The 25043-nt window shown below is 41.6% G+C and overlaps 1 protein-coding gene across 1 annotated transcript; it reads left to right on the top strand.

Moving 5' to 3' along the window:
• The first annotated feature begins 609 nt into the window (after positions 1-609).
• Positions 610-22788, top strand: LOC118088550 (cytochrome P450 4B1-like). The gene is made up of 12 exons (XM_060276924.1): positions 610-925; positions 3293-3434; positions 4343-4387; positions 8353-8480; positions 9799-9929; positions 11706-11857; positions 12165-12271; positions 12699-12889; positions 15111-15244; positions 15411-15475; positions 21490-21572; positions 22620-22788. Exons 1-12 carry the CDS (start codon positions 728-730, stop codon positions 22786-22788), a joined length of 1545 nt encoding a protein of 514 aa, XP_060132907.1. The 5' UTR covers positions 610-727.
• The last annotated feature ends 2255 nt before the right edge of the window (positions 22789-25043 follow it).

Below are 25043 nucleotides of genomic sequence, written 5' to 3'. Positions count from 1 at the left end.
TGGTGGTATGGGGTTTTTAGCTGTGCTGTTGTATTGTGAGGGGAATAGTGTTTGTATGAGGTACGTTTTTCTTTACATTGCAATGTAGTCAAAGCAAAATTCCAAATATGGTTGATACTTGGCCAATAAATTATTCTAAATTCTAATTCTAAATTCTACTCAGAAACTGCATTGCACAGCAGTTTGCCATGAATGAGATGAAGGCTGCTCTTGCCTTGACACTCCTGCACTTTGAGCTTTTGCCTGATCCTGCCAACCTCCTGATTCCCATGCTGCAGATTGTCACCCAACCCAGCTGAAGGCTCTCCACTGATGGCTCTCCACTATTACCACAGTAGCAATGCTTGCTTCAGGACTCTCAATTCATGCCAATAAATAAATACATACGTCCCTGATAAGATATATAAGCATCCTACGTGCAAATTATTATTATTACTCTACAGTATTTCCCAATAACAGTGATCTGGATCCAGTGAATTATTACAGTATTTCCCAATAACAGTGATCTGGATGCAGCTCTGAAGGCAGGGAAAGGTGAGGATACAGCGCCCACAGGGGGGAAACCAATCAGACCGTTTGGGTGGAGGTTCAAGCTGTTCCCATATAACTACAGCACCAGCTGCCACAAAGTTGTTCTGGCATTTTGAGCCAGCAGTGCCAGCCGAATCAGAAAGTCTTCAGGACTTATTCTAGACAGTGAGCAAAACGAAGCAGCAGTCAGCTGGCCATGGGGAATCTAATCAATCCCTTGTGGTCCTGGCTCCCTGGGAGTTTCTCTCAGTTTTTCTATTGGACTGTGATGTTGATCTTCACCTGTGTGGCTCTGAAAGCCATCCAGCTATTTCAGACAAGGCAGAACCTGATCAAGGGTTTTAGAAATTTCCCAGGACCTCCCAGCCACTGGCTATACGGCCATATCCACATGGTAAGGGATTCTCTGACTTTCCTGGTGAGATGTTGGGTCTCTCTTTGTGAAATTGCATTTCTCAATAAGGAACTGGAAATTGACTGGATTCTGTGTTACCAGGCACAGTTCAGTTGTGCCTAAAGAGTAGGGCACAGAATAACTACTTTCTGGAGCACTGGTTCCAATTCATAGTGTGTGATCACAGGAATCCTACCACAGTGCTTTCTCTGCTTCATATCACATTCTGAAAGGGTATCTTCTATCAAATGTGCTGTTTTATTATTGTTGTCATGCAGTTTGTTTGCACCTGCAAGGCAGCTGGCTTGGGTACCATGGCGCTTGTTTGAGAGACCAGGCTCCAGTTTATTGGTTGCCCATTACTGGGCACTTTGAACTTTAGTTTTGGTGGGCTATCCCACCCTGCAATGTGGCTGGGATGTGACTCCTCTCACCTTGTGAATGGAGGGTCACCCATGAGGGGCCACAGTCGCTGCCCACTATGAACAGGGTGCACAACCACTGTGGAAGTCATAGCGCCTTCCACCACTGTGGAAGTCGTAGCACCTCCCACACCTTTGTGAAGCCAAAAGCTATGGTTTAAATGAATCAACTTGGCAATACAATGAGCTGGGGGTGGGCACAACTTTATTGATTGCATATGTTGCTGGACTTTGGCTCAGCTATTGCATGTAAAGTGGTAGCTTGTTTTAAGAACAGCTTAGTTTATGAACAACTTGGATTAAGAATGCTGCAAACTCGGAAGTAGGTGTTTGGGTTTATGAACTTTTCCTTGGAACAGAACATGTTCCGCTTCCTGTTGAGTGTGTTCCATTTGTAAATTGAGTCCCCCACTGCTAATCAGAGGCTTCCTGTTGAGTCTGTCAGCTGTTGAGTCCTGAGCACCCACACAACACAGAGGTGATATTTGCAGCGTTTTTTGCTCTCTTTTTTTGCATTTTGTGTGTGTGTGGGGGGGTGGTTGTGGCTTTTTCATTTTTTTGACTGTGACTTGTTCTTCATTTTATGGGACTGATTTGGGACTGTGGCTTGCGACTTCGTTTTTGTGACTGTGGTTTGTTTCTTCGTTTTTGTGACTTGTTTTTGTGACTCTGTGGAACCCAGTTCAGCTACTGGTTGATTGTGTGACTGCAAAAATGGATAAAAGCCCCCCATCCAAACAATGACTATCATCAGTGCACATAAGGAAAAAAAATAATTTTGATTTTATCATCTACAATACAGTCTTATTTATTTTGTAGTACAGTGCATTGATTCTTGCCTTCATTTTATGGATCAATGGTCTTGTTAGATAGTAAAAATCATGTTAAATTGCTGTTTTAGGGGTTGTTTTTCATTGTCTGGAACGGATTAATCCATTTTCCATTACTCTCTATGGGAAAGCACGCCTTGGTTTAAGAACGGTTTGTTTAAGAACGGACTTCCGGAACGGATTAAGTTCATAAACCGAGGCACCACTGTATATCTATTTCAGTCTCCTTCTGGAAGGCTGACAATTTGAACAGGGTTATGTATTGTGGCCTCCCCAAGTTGATAATCTGTAGTCCCACATTCAACCTCTACTTCCTGGCTCCCTTATTTGACCTGCATCTGTTTGCATTTGTGATCAATATGTTTCTCTTATCTAATCCTATGAAAAAACGGGGAAAGATTCTCAGATTTGCACACATGTCTAATGCACACATGTCTAATGTTTTGCAGGGACCCAGGTGGCGCTGTGGGTTAAACCACAGAGCCTAGGGCTTGCTGATCAGAAGGTCAGCAGTTCGAATCCCTGTGACGGTGGTGAGCTCCCGTTGCTTGGTCCCAGCTCCTGCCAACCTAGCAGTTCGAAAGCACGTCAAAATGCAAGTAGATAAATAGGAACCGCTACAGCGGGAAGGTAAACGGTGTTTCCATGTGCTGCTCTGGTTTGCCAGAAGCGGCTTTGTCATGCTGGCCACATGACCTGGAAGCTATATGCCGGCTCCCTCAGCCAATAATGCGAGATGAGCGCGCAACCCCAGAGTCGGTCACGACTGGACCTAATGGTCAGGGGTCCCTTTACCTTTACCTAATGTTTTAATTTATTCTAATGGGGGGGGACTTTTGAACTGTAAAAATCGGTGGCTCCCCCCCCCCAAGAGGTTCAGTTGGACTTGGTAAGGGGAGGCCAATACAGAACAGAAAGAAAGCAGATGTAAAAAGACTGTGGTTTTATCATTGAGCCAAGTGGGTCAATAAATCAGCTGTTACATATGCATAGCAGCTTAAAGTTATAAACTTTTGCATTATCTGATTATCTGTTTTCACATCTGAAATCACATCTACTAATCACAATGACGAAGTTGTAAACTGATTACCGATCTTGAAAACAAAATGATGCAGATGAATCCTGGGGAAGAATTCCTGAATGTAGCTGCATGGGCAGAAAAGTACCCACACTGTTATCCACGTTGGTTTGGAAATTTCTTGGCTTTCCTGTGCATCAACCACCCCGAATATGCAAAGGCAGTGTACAGCGGAGGCGGTAAGAAATTTGTATCTTATGTCCCTCTAACCATGCAGTTACACAAATATGCCAGAGGCTGTCAAAATTATCCATGCACTTATCTCTGTGCAGTAAGTTCCACTGTTCTTTGCTTTTATCGAGATATGAATGTAAGTGATTCATGTTTCAAGGGCAGCCTAAAGCAACCTTCCCCAACCAGGTGCCCTCAAGATGTTTTGAACTACAACTCCCATCAGTCCCAGTCAGTGACCTGGCCGTCACTGCCAGGCAAAGAGCTCCAACTAGGGTTGGAGGACAACCCTAGAGGACAGGACTTCTGTGCCCTTAATTGCCCTGCTCTCTTTTGAGTCTGGAAACCTTAAAGAGAAACCAGCAGACCCTTTGCTTGGAAATTAAACAAAGGGTCTGCTGGTTTCTCTTTAACGTTTCCAGACTCAAAAGAGAGCAGGGCAATTAAAGGCACAGAAGTCCTGTCCTCTATTGAGTCTGGCAACCCTAGCTCCAACTCTCAGCTTTAGTTCTCTCCAAGCCTTTAGTGCTCAAATCAGATTGTTAGATAAGGAACATTACAGGCTACAAAGTTCAAGGTTCTAACAGATACGTTAGAGACTTGGATGCTACCTTTTCAAAATTGGGAAAACACAATTATTTGCGCAACAAATGGCCGGAGTCCCCAAGGCTGGGCAAGGAAATGGTCACACCTTGGAATAAGCTGGGCCTGCAAAGGTTGTTTGTCTTAATTTGCATGTGCAAACATGTATGAGTGTGCAACAGATCTGGCTGCTGAAAAGCAAGGAAAGGCAAGTGAGAGAGCTCTGGGTGCCCATAGGAATCCCCTAGATTCAGGCAACAGAGTACAATTTAGCAAATGAAACATTTAAATTTGTTCTCACAAACAGTTTTCTCTCATTTATCTCACTATTCAGATCCTAAAGCTCTTGTAGCGTACAACTTCCTAATTCCATGGATTGGTATGTATTGTCTCTCACTGTATTTACTGTAATATTCTTGCATCAGACAATTATGTATATGCCCAGCTTCCAAAGTTCAAATTTCCTTTGGGTCTACAGGAAGCTGCTGGTATTTGTTAACCTTAAGCTTTCCACGGGTTTAGGTGCCAGCTGTATTTGTTTGGCTAATTGATTTACAGGTGTACCAGAAAATAATCTTAATGGGAGATACAAATGAGGTAGTCTCCTTAGAGATGGATAGAACAATAAAGAAAACTGAATCTAAAGAAGGGAGACTGCCCATAACCTTCTTCAAAATGGTGGAAAATTTTAAATTGACTGATATTTGGAGATTTAAAAAGCAACTGGACAGAGAATTCACATTTTTTTCCAGAGCTAAATCAATCTGCCAGGAGAAATGACTCGATATGGATATCAAGTGAACTGTAATTAAGAACTAAAATAACAGATATACAACCAATGACACTTTTGAATCATAATTGAGTATGATTGGAATTGAGAGAAGGGAACTCTGCATTTAGGTGGAGATTAAATGAAACAGTTTAGGATAATCAAACCACCTGTCATGAATAAACCACTTCCCAGGGAAGAAGTACAGGCAGATGGAGAAGGCAGACAGGAAGAAAGGTGATTAAACACAAGACTAGATGAATTCAGTCAGGAGCATAGCTGCCAAGTTCTCCCTTTTTTAAAGGGAAATTCCCTTATGCTGAATAGGCTTCCTCACGAGAAAAGGGAAAACTTGGCAGCTATGGTCAGGAGGCCTCTCCCTAACACTCAGGAATGTCAACTGGAACCAGCATTGATGGCCTACAGCCAGCAGTTTGGCAGCTTACCAGTGAAGTTCAAATGACAGAGATGAGAAACAGTCTTAGCTCAGAGAGCGGGAATGAACATGGAAGCTCCGTGTCTGGAAATGAGGAAGGAGAGGGGTCTGACCCCCTTAGCCCCTGCTCTCATCGAATAGGCAGCCTTCAGGGCAGAATACGTCACAAAAGGAGGCTGGGCTGCTTTTGGTTTCGCCAGAAGAAGCCTCCTTAGTAGGAACGTCTTTACTGATCGGTGGACAGCAGCGTTTGCCGCTCTGTGAACTTTACTGGGGTTTCCCCCCCCAATAAATCTTATTTCTAATTAACCAGGCTCATTTGTTTTCAAGACTCCCTGACACCACCTTGCAGAAAGAAGAAAAAACTTTGAGATTTTTTTAAAATTAAGCTTAAACCAAGGAACAGACCTTAACATGGTTTGGGATACAAGCAAGGCAGTAATGTGAAGTTTCTTTATGCAACAAAGTGCCTATCAAAAACCCGGTAAAGTTTCAATAAAACAGAATATAAGAATGCTACAAAAACAATTTTCAATGTTAATAAATCAAGAAATTGAATGGAAGATAAAATGGTTAAGGCAGAATTTTTTTGAATTTGCCAACAAGCCAGGGAAATTATTGGCATGGCAGTTGAAGAAGAAACAGGGGATGAAAACAGTCAATAAATTGAAAATAGAGGGGAAGATAATAAATAATCTGAAAGATATAAGAAACAATTTGTATAATATTATACAGAGGTATATCGAGCAGATAAAGAGAATAAGGAAACAATTGAAGAATATTTATAGCAGAATAATTTACCAAAAATTCTGAAAGAGAAAATTAATTATTTAAATGCACCTATAACAATGATGGAGATACAACAGGTAATTAGCCAAACTAAAATAGGAAAGTCGCCAGGGCCAGATGGACTATCAGCAAAGTATTACAAGAAACTACAAGATTTTCTGGCACAACCTCTTAAAGATGTAATGAATAAGATACTGAATACGGGAAAAGTGCCAGACTGTTGGAAAGAAGCCTATATTACATTAAATCTAAGACAAGACACAGATTTACTTTCAGTTAATAACTATAGGCCGATCTCCCTATTAAATAATTACTATAAATTATTTGCCAATGTGTTGGCAAATCGTATGAAGATGGTGTTAAAGGAGTTAATTCACAAAGACCAAGCCAGTTTTCTTCCTGCCCACTAGATGTAAGATAATATAAGGAATATAACTGATATAATAGAGTATCTGGAGGTCAGGAATGAAAAGCAAGTGGCATTAATGTTTGTAGATTCAGATAAGGCATTTGATAACATTTCATGGACCTCTTATGAAGAAAACGTTTGAAATTTCAGAGAGTCATTCCCTTGAGGAATTGACACAATTTATTCAGATCAGCAGACAATGCTGGTTGTAAATAATGTAATAACTGAAAAGTGTAAAATATCAAAAGGGACAAGAAAAGGGATGTCCCGTTGCCATTATTTTTTATTTTAGTTTTAGAGACTTTGGTGAGGAATATGATGGAATAAAAGGTATAACGGTTGGGTGCAAAACATATAAACTTTAGACTTGGAAGGTCATGACAATAGATTTGGTTGGCATGCATATTTATAGTATGAAAAAGTAAAAGTCCATAAAGGTTTCTTAAACCATTTGGTAAGAAAATCAGTTTATGTAGTATGGGAGAAATAAAAAAAAATATTGAAACAGAAAACACCATGGTGGCTTTCCCCACTAGAAGCACTATCTTTGAAAAAGTTAAAACCGAAAAGTGAATGGGCAGCATATAAAGAGCTGTTAACGGAAGTAGAACATCAGTTAAAATTGAAACATTTTGAAGACATAAGACATTTACTAACTGAATGGTTGCAGTATTACCAATTAAAAATGCATATTTCAGATGGACAAAAGAAATGCATTTAGTAATGAATTTTCAAGGTTTGAAAAAGAATTAGTGGGAAATAATGTAGAATTACTTTCGAAAATGTATAAAATGTTATTAAAGTGGCATACGGAAGATGAAGAAGTTAAATCAGTAATGATACAATGGGTGAGACATTTTGGATATAATATCCAATTTCATCATGGGAAAAGTTATGGAGGGAGGATTTAAAATTTACGGCATGTTGTACGTTGAAAGAACATTATATGAAAATAATGTATCAATGGTATCTGACCCCTAGTAAGTTAGCAAAAATGTATAGGACTAGTTCAAATACATGTTAGAAATGCAAAGAAAAGGAAGTCATTACATTATCATAAGTAGTGGAAGTATAAGATAATAAAAGTATTCTGGGAAATGATATATAATGAGTTGAAAAAAATTGTTTAAAATAACTTTTGTTAAAAAACCAGAAACTTTTCTATTAGGAATTATAGGTGCAGAAATACCAAAGGAGCAGAAAAGACTGATTATGTACTTGACAACAGCTGTGGGGATGCTTCTAGCCCAGAGGTGGAAGGAAGACAAAATCCCTACTAGAGAAGAATGGTTGATCAAGTGGATGGATTACGTTGAATTGGCAAAAATGACTGGAAAGATGAGAAACCAGGAAGATAATTTTTTTAAATAAGGAATGGGGAAAATTTATAATTTACCAGCCTCCTGTGTCATTCTTGTGGCCCTCCCTTCACCTGCGGTGGCCATTATGCACCTATGCTGACAAATATTTGCACTGCCAGTGCTATGTTTCTAGAAAAAGAGGTGCTAGAACTCACCATGACCCCCTCGCCTGTTCTCTTATAATGACAATGGCGGCCTTCTGAGAGGTGCAGAAACTGAGTTCTGGCAAGTTCCAGCTGAAAAAAGCCCTCCCCACTGCAAACAATGTTTCAGAAATCCAGTAGCAGGTGCACAGATTCTTATGGAAGGGAGCTTCCTAACGTGAATGAAACAATTAAGTGCCTACTTACACGGGACACAGATGCAGGTGCACAGATTCTTATGGAAGGGAGCTTCCTAACGTGAATGAAACAATTAAGTGCCTACTTACACGGGACAAATATAGGAGGGGAGGGATCCTTCTACTGCAAACTCCTTCATCTGTAGTGGATAATTTAACATGTGACCTTAGTGCATGTGCCTAAGAAAGATAACACTATCTTTGGCTTCTGTTCCTCATTTTTCTCCCTTCTCCTGCCAGGAAAGGGGCTTATTGCCCTGAATGGGCCAAAGTGGCAACAGCACCGGAAATTGCTGACTCCCGGATTCCATTACAATATTCTGAAGCCTTATGTACCTCTTATGGCAGAATCAGTCAAGGAGATGCTGGTAAGAAATGCCATTGCTACTTTCAGGTGATCTCCATTCTAAGAAATTGCTCATCTACCACCGTCGTTATAGTCCTACTTTGAGTAGACTCATAGGAACTTCAATATTTTCTTTTTCTTTGACCAGACTTCCTCTGCCGTTTCCCAAAATCTTCTGAAAAGTTTGAGTCAGAAACCCCCTTCAAAGTTTGAAGCCAGTTGAGCAGCCCTTTGGGTTGCAGACAATGAGTTTATACCAGCATTGAATTTTAAAATTGATGCATAAACTTGTGAACCTTAATATTGTCTTAATGAGTTCATTCACATTTTCAGGACAGACAGATGCTGACTACCATCAGCTTTCTATGTTGAATATTTAAATGCATCACTTTGACGGGATGTGCAGTGTTGTATTTGCTTTTCAGCCAGAGTTGGGGACTGGGATGCCTGCTATGTGCTATCACTTTTTCCTTTATACCCATGTGAATTAATGATCAGTTAATTAGCTCCCAAGAACCTCCTGAACTGTCTTCTTTGCTCGAGAGTCCACATACAGTCAGCAACCTCTGAAGCACACTGCTATGTCTCTCTCAGAGGACAACCACACATCACCTTGGCAAAACCATTTCCCAGATGTAGGGGTCATTTCAGGGGAATGTTAGTGGGCAGCATGGAGGTGCATTACGTTCAGTGTGAGACATTACTGCTGTAGGCTGTATGGCAGGCATGTCAAACCTGCGGCCCTCCAGATGTTTTGGCCTACAACTCCCATGATCCCTAGCTAGCAGGACCAGTGGTTGGGGAAGATGGGAATTAGTAGTCCAAAACATCTGGAGGGCCGCAGGTTTGACATGCCTGCTGTATGGGATTGGGGAAGGAGAAAGAAGGGGGGACACAGTAAACATTCATTCTACAGTGGTACCTCTACTTACAAATTTAATGCATTCCGAACACACATTTGTAAGTCAAAAAAAATTGTAAGTCGAATCCTATAGGAATGCATTGGGAGAAAAAATTCGTAATTCGAAGCAACCCTATCTAAAAATTCGTAAGTAGAAAAAATCCTATCTAAACCGCATCCAAGATGGTGGACGGAGCTCCATTCATAAGTAGAAAAATTCGTAAGTAGAGTTCTTTGTAAGTAGAGGTACCACTGTATTACATTAAACAGCAAAATCCATTGTTGGACATATTTGATGATCCGATGCACTGAAAACTAGAAGTTTTATTGTTTTCATATATCAACCACAGCAAATTATATTCCAGTGCCTAATAATGAATCATCAAAACATTCTGGATACTTCCCTATTCTCATTTCTGAACCTTTCCTAATATATTAGGATGTGTTGGAAAAGCTGGTACTCAACCACGCCACAGCATCAGTGGAGGTGTTTGAACATATCAAAGTGATGACTCTCGGTATCATTATGAAATGTGCCTTCAGCTACCAGAAAAATGGTGAAATGGACAGGTCAGTATAAGATGCCTGTTTCAGACAAGGTGGGAGCCACAGGCAGATACAGCCCTTCTTTTCTGTGCCGTGGGCCAGCAGTGACATGAGAAGTAAGCCCAAGATTCCAGTCACTTCTGAGATGTGCATATGGTAAAGACAGCCATTCAAGTTGATGGCCATCACTCCATTTTTGGGGAGCAAATTCTACCTGTATAGTCTCTTCCTTTAAATTTCTAGGAGTTTATCTCAGTGAAGACCTTACTTGGAAAAATCAATACAACCCAGGTGGTTAAGAAAGCCCAACAGAGACTCCATTTCCTTAGAGTATTGTGAAAAACGATGTCAATCAACATTTGATGATCTCCTTCTACCGGTCCACAATAGAAAGTGTCCTTTCATACTGCATCATGGTGTCATCCTGGTAGCAAGGAAATGGAAAAGCGAAAAGATCCCTATAATAACCAAATGGCAGGTCAATATGATAGAATATTTACAGTTGGCTATTATGACGGGGAGAGTTAGAGGGTATCTGATATAGAAGGTACATGAAGAATGGAAAATATTCAAAGAGTAATTTAAAAAACTATTGCAACAATTTAAAAAAACTCCTGGCAGACCTTGAATGATTCTTGCAAAATAAAGGTAATAAATAATAAATTTCTTTTGAACTAGGAAAGCAAAATAATAATATGATGCTGTGTGTAAAGCAACAAAACAAGTGACAGTACAATGGGTTTAATCAGAAGTCAATTTTATTTTTTATTAATCTTCTTTCTTCTTCTCTTTTCTTCTTTTCTTTTCCTATATATACTGTTCTTTTCCGTGTATAAGACTATGATTTTTTACTCTAAAACAATGTTCAAAATCTGGGCTTGTCTTATGCACGGATAGTAACTCCCCCCAATTTCTTAAATCGTAGTCCCCCCCAAATAGGGGTCGTCTTATACATGGGGGCGTCTTATAGACGGAAAATATGGTGCTGTATCGTTGTGTGTTGTTGTGTATGTTGTATAGTTAATGTTTTTTGTCAAATAAAGTGTGTGTGTGTGTGTGTGATATAACATAGAGGTTACCAGAGTACAGTGGTACCTCTGGTTAAGAACTTAATTCGTTCTGGAGGTCTGTTCTTAACCTGAAACTGTTCTTAACCTGAAGTGTTCTTAACCACTTTAGCTAATGGGGCCTCCTGCTGCCGCCACGCCGCCGGAGCATGATTTCTGTTCTCATCCTGAAGCAAAGTTCTTAACCTGAGGTACTATTTCTGGGTTGGCATAGTTTGTAACCTGAAGCGTTTGTAACCTGAAGCGTTTGTAACATGAGGTACCACTGTATAGACAACAGACGTTGTACTATCCCTGTCCAGATAGGGATGCAGATGGGCCCCTAGTCAACATTGATGGAAGGCACTACATGCCACCAGGACCACCTAACCCTCAAGGGACAGGAAAGGATCCAGAAGTACCCCCAAACTATGTACCCACTCCATCACAGGAAGTGTAAATCCATCAAAAACAGGCAACCCCCACTCCTTCCAGCCTAGGAAACCACCCGCTAACAGTACCTCAGCCTTATCTTTATTGATTTTCAGTTTTTTTGGCTCTAATCCAGTCTACTACTAAGCTAATACAATGTTCCAACACATCTACTGCCACAGCTGTGAATGTAAAGGAGAATGTGAGCAGTGTGTGTTGCTGACAATGGGATTTTTAATAAATATGTAACCTGCACTTTTTTGTGTAGGTTTTTGTGTATATTCTGTGAATATATTGGTTTCTACTTTCTCACTGTTCACAGCAATAATTCCTACATTCAGACTGTATTTGATCTCAACTACCTCATTAATCAGAGAATGAAAACACCATTTTATCACAGTGATCTCATTTACTGGTTGACCTCCAAAGGACGTCAGTTTTACAAAGCTTGCAAAATAGCCCAGCATCACACAGGTATGTTATCTTTTCTTTCTGGCAACAACTTCTGTGGGAAACCAGGAATCAGAACCTGAACACAAGAGAAATCTCCCCTCCTGTGGTTCCCAGAAAACAGCATTCGGAAGCCTTAATGCTCCCAACTGTGGACTGAAATTTGGACTGGAGACCGTTTAGCTCTTTAAGCTACTGATCATCCTAAGCTTCCTTTTCAGAGCTCTGCTAATAAAAGGCTTTGTTACCACAAGCATAACACAGTCTAAATATATTTGCTTGCCTCTTGTGCATAGCTTTATTCATTTCATACTGTATGTCTTCAATGCAGAGAAGGTAATAAGAGAGAGGAAGGATTCCCTCAAGAATGAGAAAGAGCTTGAAAAGATTCTGAAGAAGAGGCATTTGGACTTCCTGGATATTCTTCTTTGTGCAAAGGTGAACATTGCAAAAATAATGCACCTATGCATGCTATATTGCTAAGGGCTTTTCCAGCCATCACTAATCGGTTCAGATGACATAGCCCAAGGAAAACTCCCATGGTCTGTAATATATACATAAAATGGTAAGGCTGTCATCACACTTGCAGTTTGTGTGGCTGCTGACAGGTGGCCATGTCAAGTCCAGCAGGATGGCAGAATGGCGGGTAGACACATGAGTGAGCAAGCATCATGGGTGGCAGGTGGCCCAGGTGAGCTGTTTAATGGGGGGGGTGCTTCAGAGAGCAGTTTGGCAAACTGCTTTCTGAAGCACCTCCCCTTTTTTGAAAGGTTTTGGGGTGAGCTGTGAGAAGGAGGACAGTATTGGAGGATTTTAAATATTAGATCTCACAAATTGTATAAAACACTGTTTTCCGTGCGGTTAGGATAAAAATGGAAATCCATTGTCGGATGAAGACATACGTGCAGAAGTGGACACATTCATGTCTGCAGGTCATGATACCACAGCTAGTGGAATCTCTTGGCTCTTTTATTGTATGGCCCAGAACCCTGAGCATCAGCAGAGATGCAGAGAGGAGATCATGGAGCTTCTTGGGCAACAGGAGGATATTCAATGGTCAGACTAAATTCTTGTTTATCTTTAAATGTGTATTTCCTGGGTCATGTTATGAGGCTTCTTAAGAATTAAGAGAAGATGAGAGAGAACAATATTACAGAGTACTTTAGGATCAAAGCAGTGTGACCAGAGGCCTCAGCTTGCTTAAGTTTCAGGAAAGATGGGCCAATCCTATAGTGTAGAAAGAGAAGCTCTGATTTCTATTTCTACATTTAAATCACTGTTATTGCTGTTACACTCATATACTGTAGCTAGTGTGGTCAGGTCCGCATTGCCTAAAAATAATAAAGGAATGAAATATATCACAAAAAATATCTCACTGATTTATATAAGTTTGGCATGTGAAAATTTATACCGTATGTAGAGATGCAAACTGAATAGCAATTCTTAGAATTTAAACAAATATAGTCTCACCAGGGTGCTGCAACTACAAGGTCCTTCTCCTACCTTCTAATGTTCTTAAACTGGAATTGGAGCAGACAGATGAAGAGGTAAGACAGTTGCAATAGATAGGCCCAATGTCTCACCCATATTCCTGGTCCCTAATGTCCTGAGGGATAACGTCTAAAGAGGGATGCCTCCTCTATCCATGTATGCTCCCTACATGATTTTTAGAACATCTGGTTTGATTTCCGATAATAAAATGTAGGATTGTATGCCATATCTCATTTTTATTTTTTTATTTAACTTGTTTCTAAAGAGAGCCAGCGTGGTGTAGTGGTTAAGAGCGGTGGACTCATAATCTGGTGAACTGGGATGGCTTCCCCGCTCCTCCACAAGGAGCTGGCTGGGTGACCTTGGGCTAATCACACTTCTCCGAAGTCTCTCAACCTCCCTCACCTCAAAGAGTGTTTGTTGTGGGGGAGGAAGGGAAAGGAAATTGTTAGCCGCTTTGCGACTCCTTAAAGGGAGTGAAAGGCAGGATATCAAGTCCAAATTCCTCCTCCTCCTCCTCCTCCTCCTCCTCCTCCTCCTCCTCTTCTTTCTCTTAGCACAGGACACAAGGACACAAATGACATAAATTTAAAAAGATACAGCTAAAAATAAAAAAACCTGTTAAAAACAGCCCTAAAAGCACAGAATATATTCAGAATAATAATATAAAAATAAATTATTATTTATAACCTGCCCATCCGGCTGGGTTTCCCCACCCGCTCTGGGCAGCTCCCAACAGCTTAAAAACAGTATAAAACATCAAACATTAAAAACTTCCCTAAACAGGGCTGCCTTCAGATGTCTTCTAAAAGTCAAATTGTTGTTTATTTCCTTGGTATCTAGCACTCTCCTGCCCCGGCCATGCTCCCAAGGTGGAGTCTACCTCTTTCTGAATCTGAGCAACTTTATCTCCAAAAAAACTTTGCAAAATCATTGTAGGAAATCTTGGGGTCCTTACCAGGCCCTGATGCCACAGGTGGTTCCGCTAAATTGCGAGCCACCTGAAAGAGTCTCCTGCTGCTGTTTTCTGCAGATGCAGTAGAGGCGGTGAAGAAGGTCCTCTTTGCCATCACTATTGCCACTTGGTAGGCTCGATGTTGAGCTCTAACCCGTGTCCATGTCCGGTCATATTCAGAGTGAGTTTTCCACCCCCAGTGCTCTAGCCATCTTGGCAATTGTTTCATCACCCTCAGCTCCAGGAAAAATAAACCATGGGTCTGTCCAGGCTCCATGCCATTGGGGAGGGTGCTTCGGAACCAGACAGTCTATAGCCCTGGTTAACTCCACATTCCAGCGGGCCACCAGGGAATCAGCTGAAAGGCCATTACATGGGATAAAGCATCCCCTACCACTCTCTGGAAACCATTTGGATCCATTAAGTGGTGGGGGTAGACCATCCGAATCAGTCCCACCTCCCTGCAAAGGGCAAGGGTTGCGGAGAAGTCCAGTTGCACCAGGAAGGGATCCGACCATGGCACTATTCACTAATATATGCATCTTCTTGTACACTTTACAACTAGAATGTCCATTTTTGCACATGTTATTTGGCTGGAGAAATGCAGGTTTTGAAGCGTGGCTGTGTTTCAGTTCACATCTTGTTCCAGAAAGTGTGAGCTAGATAAGTTCACCTTTAAATGTGAACTGAATCAAATTTCTCCCCTCCCTCCATCCCTTGTATTGAGCAAGGACAGCTTAAATAGTAGATTCCACTCTGTCTCCTTTTTTGCTTCATCTTAACAAAACCTTATGCGACTTAACTCCAGTAATTTTGGGCTGTGTCTTTAAGGGACGTCTTGGGAAAGATGACGTACAGCACCATGTGCATTAAGGAGACCCTTCGGCTTTATCCTCCAGTACCTATTATAGCACGAGAACTGAATTCACCTGTGACCTTTGCTGATGGACGAACCTTACCAAAAGGTAGGCTTTCCCTCTCTCCATTCTGCAGACTTCTTTTGAACTCGTCCCTTCCTCTGGCACCTTCATTCTTACCCTGTCTTCACTATTTAATTCCACTTTCTCTTAAACTTCCATCAAGGGTGGCTAACCTTTTATGGACCACATTATGTGTCTGTTTTTTCCACAGGCTTTCTAACTGCATTGGATATTTATGGTCTTCACAGAAATCCTGAGGTTTGGGACAATCCTGAGGTATAATAGTAATAATAATAATAATAATAATAATAAATTTTATTATTTACACCCTACCTATCCGGCTGGGTTTCCTGAGCCACTCTGGGTGGCTTCTAACATATATTGTTGTTGTTGTTTAGTCGTTTAGTCGTGTCCGACTCTTCGTGACCCCATGGACCATAGCACGCCAGGCACTCCTGTCTTGCACTGCCTCCCTTAGTTTGGTCAAACTCATGTTCGTAGCTTCGAGAACACTGTCCAACCATCTTGTCCTCTGTCGTCCCCTTCTCCTAGTGCCCTCAATCTTTCCCAACATCAGGGTCTTTTCCAAGGATTCTTCTCTTCTCATGAGGTGGCCAAAGTATTGGAGCCTCAGCTTCACGATCTGTCCTTCCAGGGAGCACTCAGGGCTGATTTCCTTAAGAATGGATAGGTTTGATCTTCTTGCAGTCCATGGGACTCTCAAGAGTCTCCTCCAGCACCATAATTCAAAAGCATCCATGAAGGGGCTAACATATATTAAAACATAATAAAAACAGCAAGCATTAAAAACCCACTACAGGGATTTCTTCAAATGTCTTCTAAAAGTTGTGTAATTTTTTATCTCCTTGACATCCGAAGGGAGGGCGTTCCACAGGGTGGACGCCACCACCGAGAAGGCCCTCTGTCTGGTTCCCTGTAACCTCACATCTTGCAGTGCGGGGAACCACCAGAAGGCCCTCGGAGCTGGACCTCAGTGTCCGGACAGAATGATGGGGGTGGAGACACTCCTTCAGGTATACTGGGCTGAGGCTGTTTAGGGCTTTAAAGGTCAGCACCAACACTTTGAATTGTGCTCGGAAACTTACTGGGAGCCAATGTAGGTCTTTCAGGACTGGTGTTATATGGTCTCGGCCACCATTCCCAGTCACCAGTCTAGCTGCCACATTATGGATAGTTGCAGTTTCTGGGTCACCTACAAAGCTAGCCTGATGTAGATTGCATTGCAGTAGTCCAAGCAGGAGATAACTAGAATCATAGAATCATAGAATCATAGAGTTGGAAGAGACCACAAGGGCCATCCAGTCCAACCCCCTGCCAAGCAGGAAACACCATCAAAGCATTCCTGACAGATGGCTGTCAAGCCTCTGCTTAAAGACCTCCAAAGAAGGAGCCTCCACCACACTCCTTGGCAGCAAATTCCACTGCCGAACAGCTCTTACTGTCAGGAAGTTCTTCCTAATGTTTAGGTGGAATTTTCTTTCTTGTAGTTTGAATCCGTTGCTCCGTGTCCGCTTCTCTGGAGCAGCAGAAAACAACCCTTCTCCCTCCTCTATATGACATCCTTTTATATATTTGAACATGGTTATCATATCACCCCTTAACCTTCTCTTCTCCAGGCTAAACATACCCAGCTCCCTAAGCCGTTCCTCATAAGGCATCGTTTCCAGGCCTTTGACCATTTTGGTTGCCCTCTTCTGGACACGTTCCAGCTTATCAGTATCCTTCTTGAACTGTGGTGCCCAGAACTGGACACAGTACTCCAGGTGAGGTCTGACCAGAGCAGAATACAGTGGTACTATTACTTCCCTTGATCTAGATGCTATACTCCTATTGATGCAGCCCAGAATTGCATTGGCTTTTTTAGCTGCTGCATCACACTGCTGACTCATGTCAAGTTTGTGGTCTACCAAGACTCCTAGATCCTTTTCACATGTACTGCTCTCAAGCCAGGTGTCTCCCATCCTGTATTTGTGCCTTTCATTTTTTTTGCCCAAGTGTAGTACTTTACATTTCTCCTTGTTAAAATTCATCTTGTTTGCTTTGGCCCAGTTGTCTAATCTGTTAAGGTCATTCTGAAGTGTGATCCTGTCCTCTGGGGTGTTAGCCACCCCTCCCAATTTGGTGTCATCTGCAAACTTGCTCAGGATGCCCTCAAGCCCATCATCCAAGTCATTGATAAAGATGTTGAACAAGACTGGGCCCAAGACAGAACCCTGTGGCACCCCACTAGTCACTACTCTCCAGGATGAGGAGGAGCCATTGATGAGCACCCTTTGGGTTCGGTCAGTAAGCCAGTTACAAATCCACTGAATGGTAGCATTGTCTAGCCCACATTTTACCAGCTTCTTTACAAGAATATCATGGGGCACCTTGTCAAAGGCCTAGAGCATGCACCACTCTGGCGAGACAGTCTGCGGCAGGTAGGGTCTTAGCCTGCATACCAGATGGAGCTGGTGAACATCTGCCCTGGACACAGAATTGACCTGCGCCTCCATGGACAGCTGTGAGTCCAGAATGACTCCCAGGCTGCGCACCTGGTCCTTCAGGGGCACAGTTAACCCCATTCAGGACCAGGGAGTCCTCCACACATGCCTGCTCCCTGTCCCCCCAAAACAGTACTTCTGTCTTGTCAGGATTCAAATCCAATCTGTTAGCCGCCATCCATCCTCCAACTGCCCCCAGGCACTCACCCAGGACCTTCACTGCCTTCACTGGTTCTGATTTAAAAGAGATGTAGAGCTGGGTATCATCCGCCTACTGATGAACACCCAGCCCAACCCTCCCTGATGATCTCTCCCAGCGGCTTCATATAGATGTTGAAAAGCATGGGGGAGAGGACAGAACCCTGAGAGAACAAGTGAGAACCCAGGGGTCTGAACACTCATTCCCCTATACCTCTTTCTGAACACAGCCCAGGAGGAAGGAGCAGAACCACTGCATAACAGTGCCCCCCGGATAAATGATAAAAGGATAAAGGGCTAAACAAGACCTTTCTGGTGAGACTAATGTGTTTGGAGTAAAGGAGAGCAGAGAACATCAGAACAATTGATAGGAACACAAAAAATTCTTTAAGGAAGAAAGGCCAAATGATTAACAATTTCTTTGTCACACCCACACTGCTGCAAGTGATTAGAGCTGGATCTAGACAGCAATTCAGTTAAACATGTCGTATACTTCACTCAGGGAATTCTCATTTGAGACAGACAGGACTCCACAGCACCATCTTGTGTCACAGTGTTATAATGCATATAAAGTGCTTTGTGTTTACGAATGTACACATCTGTAGTCCTAGATGTGCTAATTTATCTCAATGGTTTGTTTTACTAGCTTGTTGCTTGTTTTAATTTAGCTCCTCTACAAGTATTCCAATTTGCAGGGGAGTTTTATCCCAACTTTCTCCAACTAGTTCCCCTCCAGGTGTTTGGGCTACAGCTTATTGACCATGAGCCTTGTGCTGGGGTGATGAGAGTTCTGGTCCAGCAATATCTGGAGGGCACCAAGCTAAGCAAGGCTGATTTAGTCCATTGCCGCTTATCAATGGCCTAATGCCAAATCATCTATCCCCTGATATGGTATTAGGTGTGGAGCAGAAACATATAAGCACAACTGATGGCTGTGTTTCTCCATGAGGATAATACCAGCTCCACAGTATGTGCATGAGAGAGAGAGACTTCAGTGTGTGTGTGCGCGCGCACGCACACACACACACACACTTATAGAGCTAAATTCCTTCTCATCCATATACCATGACTCTGATCCAAATCCCTTCCCTGCTAGCCGCTGTTGGCAAAAAGAAAAAAATTAGATATATCTGCACACAGCTCCGATATCAGACCTAGTTTTTCCCTGTATAGAATTGCTTATGAACAGAATGATGAACATATGAGTTAATTAAATAGAGGGACATTTATTCAAAAGTTACAATACAATACATTTTCAATTAATATATCCCCTCCATAGACACCTCTGTGATGATGGTGGCATTAAAATATCCTGTTCTCCTTCCTTCAATAAAAGAGAAAAAGGGAGATCAGATCATGTTAAATGTATCTTTTTTGGAGATGCCTTTGATTAATCACCCATGGTATGTGAGGCATTCTGAGAGAGCAATGCCCCAGATGTTATTAACACAAGCCTCTATTATTATTTTTTAGAAGTTTCCTTCCATCATTGGACAATAACTAGTCTGGCTATTGTGAACAGGAAGGAAATTAATTCTTTAGATTTACTTTGCCTTTAATGAGAGGTATCAATGATTTAATTTGGAAAACTGTAGTATGGTCCACGATTGGATATTCCTAGCCCCCTTCCTTTATTCCTATGTCTAAATAAGATTTGATGACTGAGTCTGGCTCTTTTTTCTAATGAAATAAAAGAAAACAATTTGTTTTGCCATTTTTAAAAGCGTAGCAGGAGAGATGTATGTTGGTAAAACCTGAAACAGGAAATATAATTTTGGTAGAATTGACATTTTTATAGCTGTGGTAGGGCCTAGCCAGCTAAGACGTGTCTGCTTCCATTTGGACAGGTTTTTTTTGTTTATCATTTTGAGCAGGGACTTATAATTTTTCAATTTAGTGGTTTGAGATCAACTGTTAAGGTTATCCCGACGTATTTAAATCCTCCATGGACTATCTTTATATTTGACGTTTCTGTCAGCTGTGTTTGAACTGTCTCTGTCAAATTAATTGGTAGTACTTTTGATTTTGCATAATTAATTTGCAATCCTGCAACTAGATAAAAACTTTCTAAATGTTCTTTCAAAGACTGAAGCACAGCAATTGGATCTTGCACCCACAGCAATTGGTTCAACGTGGCACCCACAAACATATTAATTTATGTTCAATGTTTCCTGTTTTCACTCCCTTCACACAGGCATCTGCATGTAGTTGTATAGCTAAGGTCTCTATTGCTACTGCAAATAGCAGTGGCGACAGAGGGCATCCTTGGCAGGTGTTCATGCTGAGGTTTATTGGAGCAGCATCATATACATTTACTGTAATTATAGTTGAAGGTTTTGAATAAATTTGTTGAATCATGTGAAGAATTTCTTTTCCAAATTGTAATTTAGAAAGTAAGAGTTTCAAATATGACCATTCAACACTATCAAATGCTTTAAAGACATCAAGTGGAATTAATGTCCCCTGAGTATTTCGTAGCTGCAAGTCATAGATTACGTTGTGTCTGATATATTCCTTGAGGGTATAAATCCTGTTTAATGTGGTGATGTATTGCATAGCTGCCAAGTTATCCCTTTTTTAAAGGGATTTCCCCTTATGCTGAATAGGCTTCCTCGCGAGAAAAGGGAAAACTTGGCAGCTATGGTATTGACCTATGAAAACACTTAATCTCTTAAGCATCACAGCTGTGAATAGTTTCGCTTCTACATTTATTAAAGCAACCAGCCTATATGAATCATGTTTAGTGGAGTGTTTCTCGGACATAAATATTGAAATTCATTTTGACGTGTGTCAAGCTTGCCCACCCTCTAGCACTGTGTTAAAGAGCTTAGTTAGCCATGGTTACAATTCTACTTTAAAAACTTTATAGTATTCTCCTGGGAGTCCATCAGGCCCTGAAAACATTCCTGGTTTTATTTTATTTTTATTGCTTCTTGTACTTCCTCTAAAGATATTGGTTGGTTTATGTAATTTCTGTGCCCCTCTGACAATGGTTGAATAGTTACTTTTAAGAGATAATCTTCTATTGATGCTTGTGATGGATTTTCAAAGGAGTACAGAGGAATCCTGATCCAGGACACATTTCTAATCCAGAATAGGGTTTATGGAAGTGTCCTGCCAAAATTCCACATGCACACCTGGGCTGGTATTTGCTGTCTAAAGTGCTGTTTCCATAAACTGTGAAGGTTTTCCTCTCCATTCACAGAGCAACTTCAGGAGCAACATCAGCACCACAGCGGGGGGGGGGGGGAGGTTAGCATTTCCCTCCTAACCCCTGCGGGTTAGTTGCTGGTCAGACACAGACACCCCAATGGCTGTTTACAGTTTTAATAACATCCACACTAATGTGGCCCAAGCATTTAATGATGTGAAGGAATTTCCTTCAGATTACATTGGGGAAAACATATTGCTAAGCGTGCAATCCTATAATCCTATATAGAACATAGACCCATGGAGCTCAATGACCTGGTAAGTGGGTATAGAACAGTATTCTTTTTTGTGACTGTCCTTTTTTTTCTTTTAGCTCTTTCAGCCACTATATCAGTTGCCATTTTAATCCAAAATTCCATGACTTATTTTCTGTTGTAGGAATTTAATCCTCTAAGATTCTCCACAGAAAATTCAAAGCATCGCCACCCATATGCTTTCTTGCCTTTTGCTGCAGGGCCAAGGTAAATATTTTCTCACCTATACTTTGCACTGTTCCCCCCATAACAGGAGACTTTGATATTAATCTTCCATGAAAGACACAACTGTGTTCAAGGCTTATAAAATTGTGGATGAGTCTGAACCCTATTGGATACCCAATATTTTCAGATCTTTGTAAATCAATACCTGGATTCACTTTTTAGGATTAATATTTCCTCTGCCTAAGTCAGACATAGGCAAACTCAGCCCTCCAGAAGTTTTGGGACTACAACTCCCATGATCCCTGACCACTGGTCCTGTTAGCTAGGGATCATGGGAGTTGTAGTACCAACACATCTGGAGGGCCAAGTTTGCCAATCCTGGCCTAAAGGTAAAGGGACCCCTGACCATTAGGTCGAGTCGCAGACTACTCTGGGGTTGCGGCGCTCATCTCGCTTTACTGGCTGAGGGAGCTGGTGTACAGCTTCCGGGTCATGTGGCCAGCATGACTAAGTTGCTTCTGGCAAACCAGAGCAGCACAAGGAAACGCCGTTTACCTTCCCACCGGAGCGGTACCTATTTATCTACTTGCACTTCGTGCTTTCAAACTGCTAGATTGGCAGGAGCAGCAACTGAGCAACGGGAGCTCGCCCTGTCGCAGAGATTCAAACCACTGACCTGATCAGCAAGCCCTAGGCTCTGTGGTTTAACCCACAGTGCCACCCACATCCTATGCCTCGCCTAAGTGCATTTAATTACTGTTCTGTTTATAACTTTTATGTATCAGCTGCTTCCTAGCTGAACCTCTCAGAACAGCTTTGGAATTAAAACACTGAAATGCTAGAAAATGCAATAAAAATAATTGACAATGCATATTACAGCAAAGCAGAAAAAATTGCCAGCATAAAACGATATATGCTCAAATGCCTAGAAGGGTGGGGCATAGAAAGGAGAACAAAGATAGTGACAGACATTCATTTCTGAGAAGGGAAATCTAAAAGTGAAGGAGCAACATCAAAAAATGCACTGATTTGACCATCTCCAGAATGCTCTTCTGTTTGTAATATAATGTTGCCCTTTATTCTACTCAGGAACTGCATTGGACAACAGTTTGCCATGAATGAAATGAAGGTTGCTCTTGCCCTGACACTCCTGCGCTTTGAGCTTTTGCCTGATCCTGCCAACCTCCCGATTCCCATGCCGCAAATTGTCACCCAGTCCATGAATGGGATATATCTGAAGCTGAAAGCTCTCCACTGATGGTTACACTTGCTTCAGGACTCTCAATTCCTGCCAATAAATATTGGTAGGCACCATGGATATTATGCAGTGCACTTCTGCTTTTCTTCTGAAGGGAATTGTTGTCCTCTTTAGGCATACAGAAACTGGTTCAAAATACAGCATGATTTCCAAATATAGATTCTTTCAGTATTTTCAGTCAGCTATTACTGCAATAAAAATGTTCAGTCATCGCTTTTACATTCTCAACCCAACATGCTTCCTTTTATCCTAACAGACCATCAGGGCCGTCTTAAGTACCTCTGGCGCCCTGGCGCCGTGGTGCGATGGATCCCTGCGCCCCCCCCCCCGGCGCCCCATTTGTGCACAGCCGGGCTCAGTGCACAGTGCAGGTGCCGAGGACGCTGCTGCGCGGCGGGCGGGCTGGCGCCGTGGCGCCCTGCGCCACCCAGCCTGGCAGTAGGGCCGGCCCTGCAGACCATATTCAGAGTAGAATCATTGAAATAAATGTACTGGATTAACTTAAGTCCACTGGTTTCAAAGTATTTACTTTGAGCATCACTTATTTGAGTTCCTACCTTTGTCCATTACACTTTAATGTTCTAATTAAGAACATTATGTATGGGGCAGGGGCTGTCACCTTCATTTGGGGGGCTGGACTTAGGAAAGTGGCCCTATTCCTACTGTTAATCATGAAATCACATTATGTGGTCAAGAATGAATCCCCTTCTGTGACATTTAAAATAAGTTACCTTCTTGGAAAAATTCACACAGTGGCAAATAGTGACAACTGTTAATTTTCCTTTTCCTGGGACCTCCCCAAACAGTGATAGACCAGGAGTTATCTTAGCTCACCAGCAGCTCTCTTCATTTCAGTCCTATCAGACTAGTTGAGCAAATATCTACCAGAAGATGGTAGCAAATCATTATCCAGGCAAGGCCCTGTTAATGATTTCAGATAAGTATTTGCCCCTGAAAGACAATAGAGGAATAGAGGATATTTAGTTGTCATGAATTCTTTGCTCCCTTGCTGTGCTTTTATGGCAAACTATCTCCTGTGCCTATTGAACCTGTCCACTGCAGAGGAGCTTCGGTTATTTACAAATATGCCTGGATTTTAATTTTTGTATGTTTTACATTGTCGACTTTGGGGTTTGTTCTTTTAATGAAACAAAGTATGGATCAGCCTGCTTAATAATAAATAGGTCATGACTATTGTTCTTTCAAGGACCATACAGGGAGAAATCCTGATCTTTTGGAATTTCTCATGTCCCCTCCTTGTTGCTGATCTCACATGAACTGTTCTGTGGGAAGGGTCCTGAAGACTTTTTAAATATGTAAAAAAATATTTGTTGTAATGTGTAATTTAATTGTAAGCCTTCTTAGAAATATTTATTTCCTGAACTATGGAATATAAATCACTGTGATAAGAGAAGAATATAATAAATCTAGAAGTTGCAAATAAGAAAAATTGTCATATTGACTTCTTGTACAACTTATGGAAATATATTATCCATTTTTAAAAGGTCAACCAAGCAATCTAAATTTACACACACTAACATATGAATAAAACAATAATTTTATAGAAAAAGGAGACACTTTTTAGATCTAACCCATGTATTTTTTTCCTTTCTTGAGCTAACCTAACTTCAGCTGGGAGCCCATGGCTTAGTCCAGTAACAGGGCCTTGAATAGCTCCAAGCTGCTAACTTCCTCCAACCAAACCTAGAACAGTGCTCTTTTCCACCTTGGGCCCCCAGATGTTGTTGGACTACAGCTCCCATCATCCCTGCCCATTGAATAAGAGGGTGGAAGATTATGGGATTTGTGATCCAACATCATCTGGGGATCCAAGGTGGAAGAAGGCTGAAACTTGGCACTCTGTCCTCATGAAAACCCATAATATTAGTGCCAATTTTTCCTAGCCTACAAATGTATGTAATTTTGTCTAATATGCATATATTTTGCAAAGCAATGTCATTAATAGAATATATTGTTCAATTTCATTTTCACCATTTACCTCAGTGTATGTTGGAGAACAACACTGCAAAATTCGGAGAAGGGCCAGTTTTGAATAATGCGCTTTGTTTCTTGTATCGTTTCAGAGATTGTGTATTGCTTCAAAAAAAAAATAATGGAAATTGAATCAAATAGGCCCCCTATCATTATTGGGGGATTTTCAGCTACTGGTATAAAGACTTCAGTTCCCGGGGGGAGACTGGGATGCCTCTGGCTAGATAGACCCTTTTCCAGAAGTCTAGCGTTCAATCCATGCA

This window comes from Zootoca vivipara, chromosome 7 (assembly GCF_963506605.1).
Source record: "Zootoca vivipara chromosome 7, rZooViv1.1, whole genome shotgun sequence".
Taxonomy (NCBI): domain Eukaryota; kingdom Metazoa; phylum Chordata; class Lepidosauria; order Squamata; family Lacertidae; genus Zootoca; species Zootoca vivipara.
This window is presented reverse-complemented; position numbering and strand designations above follow the sequence as displayed.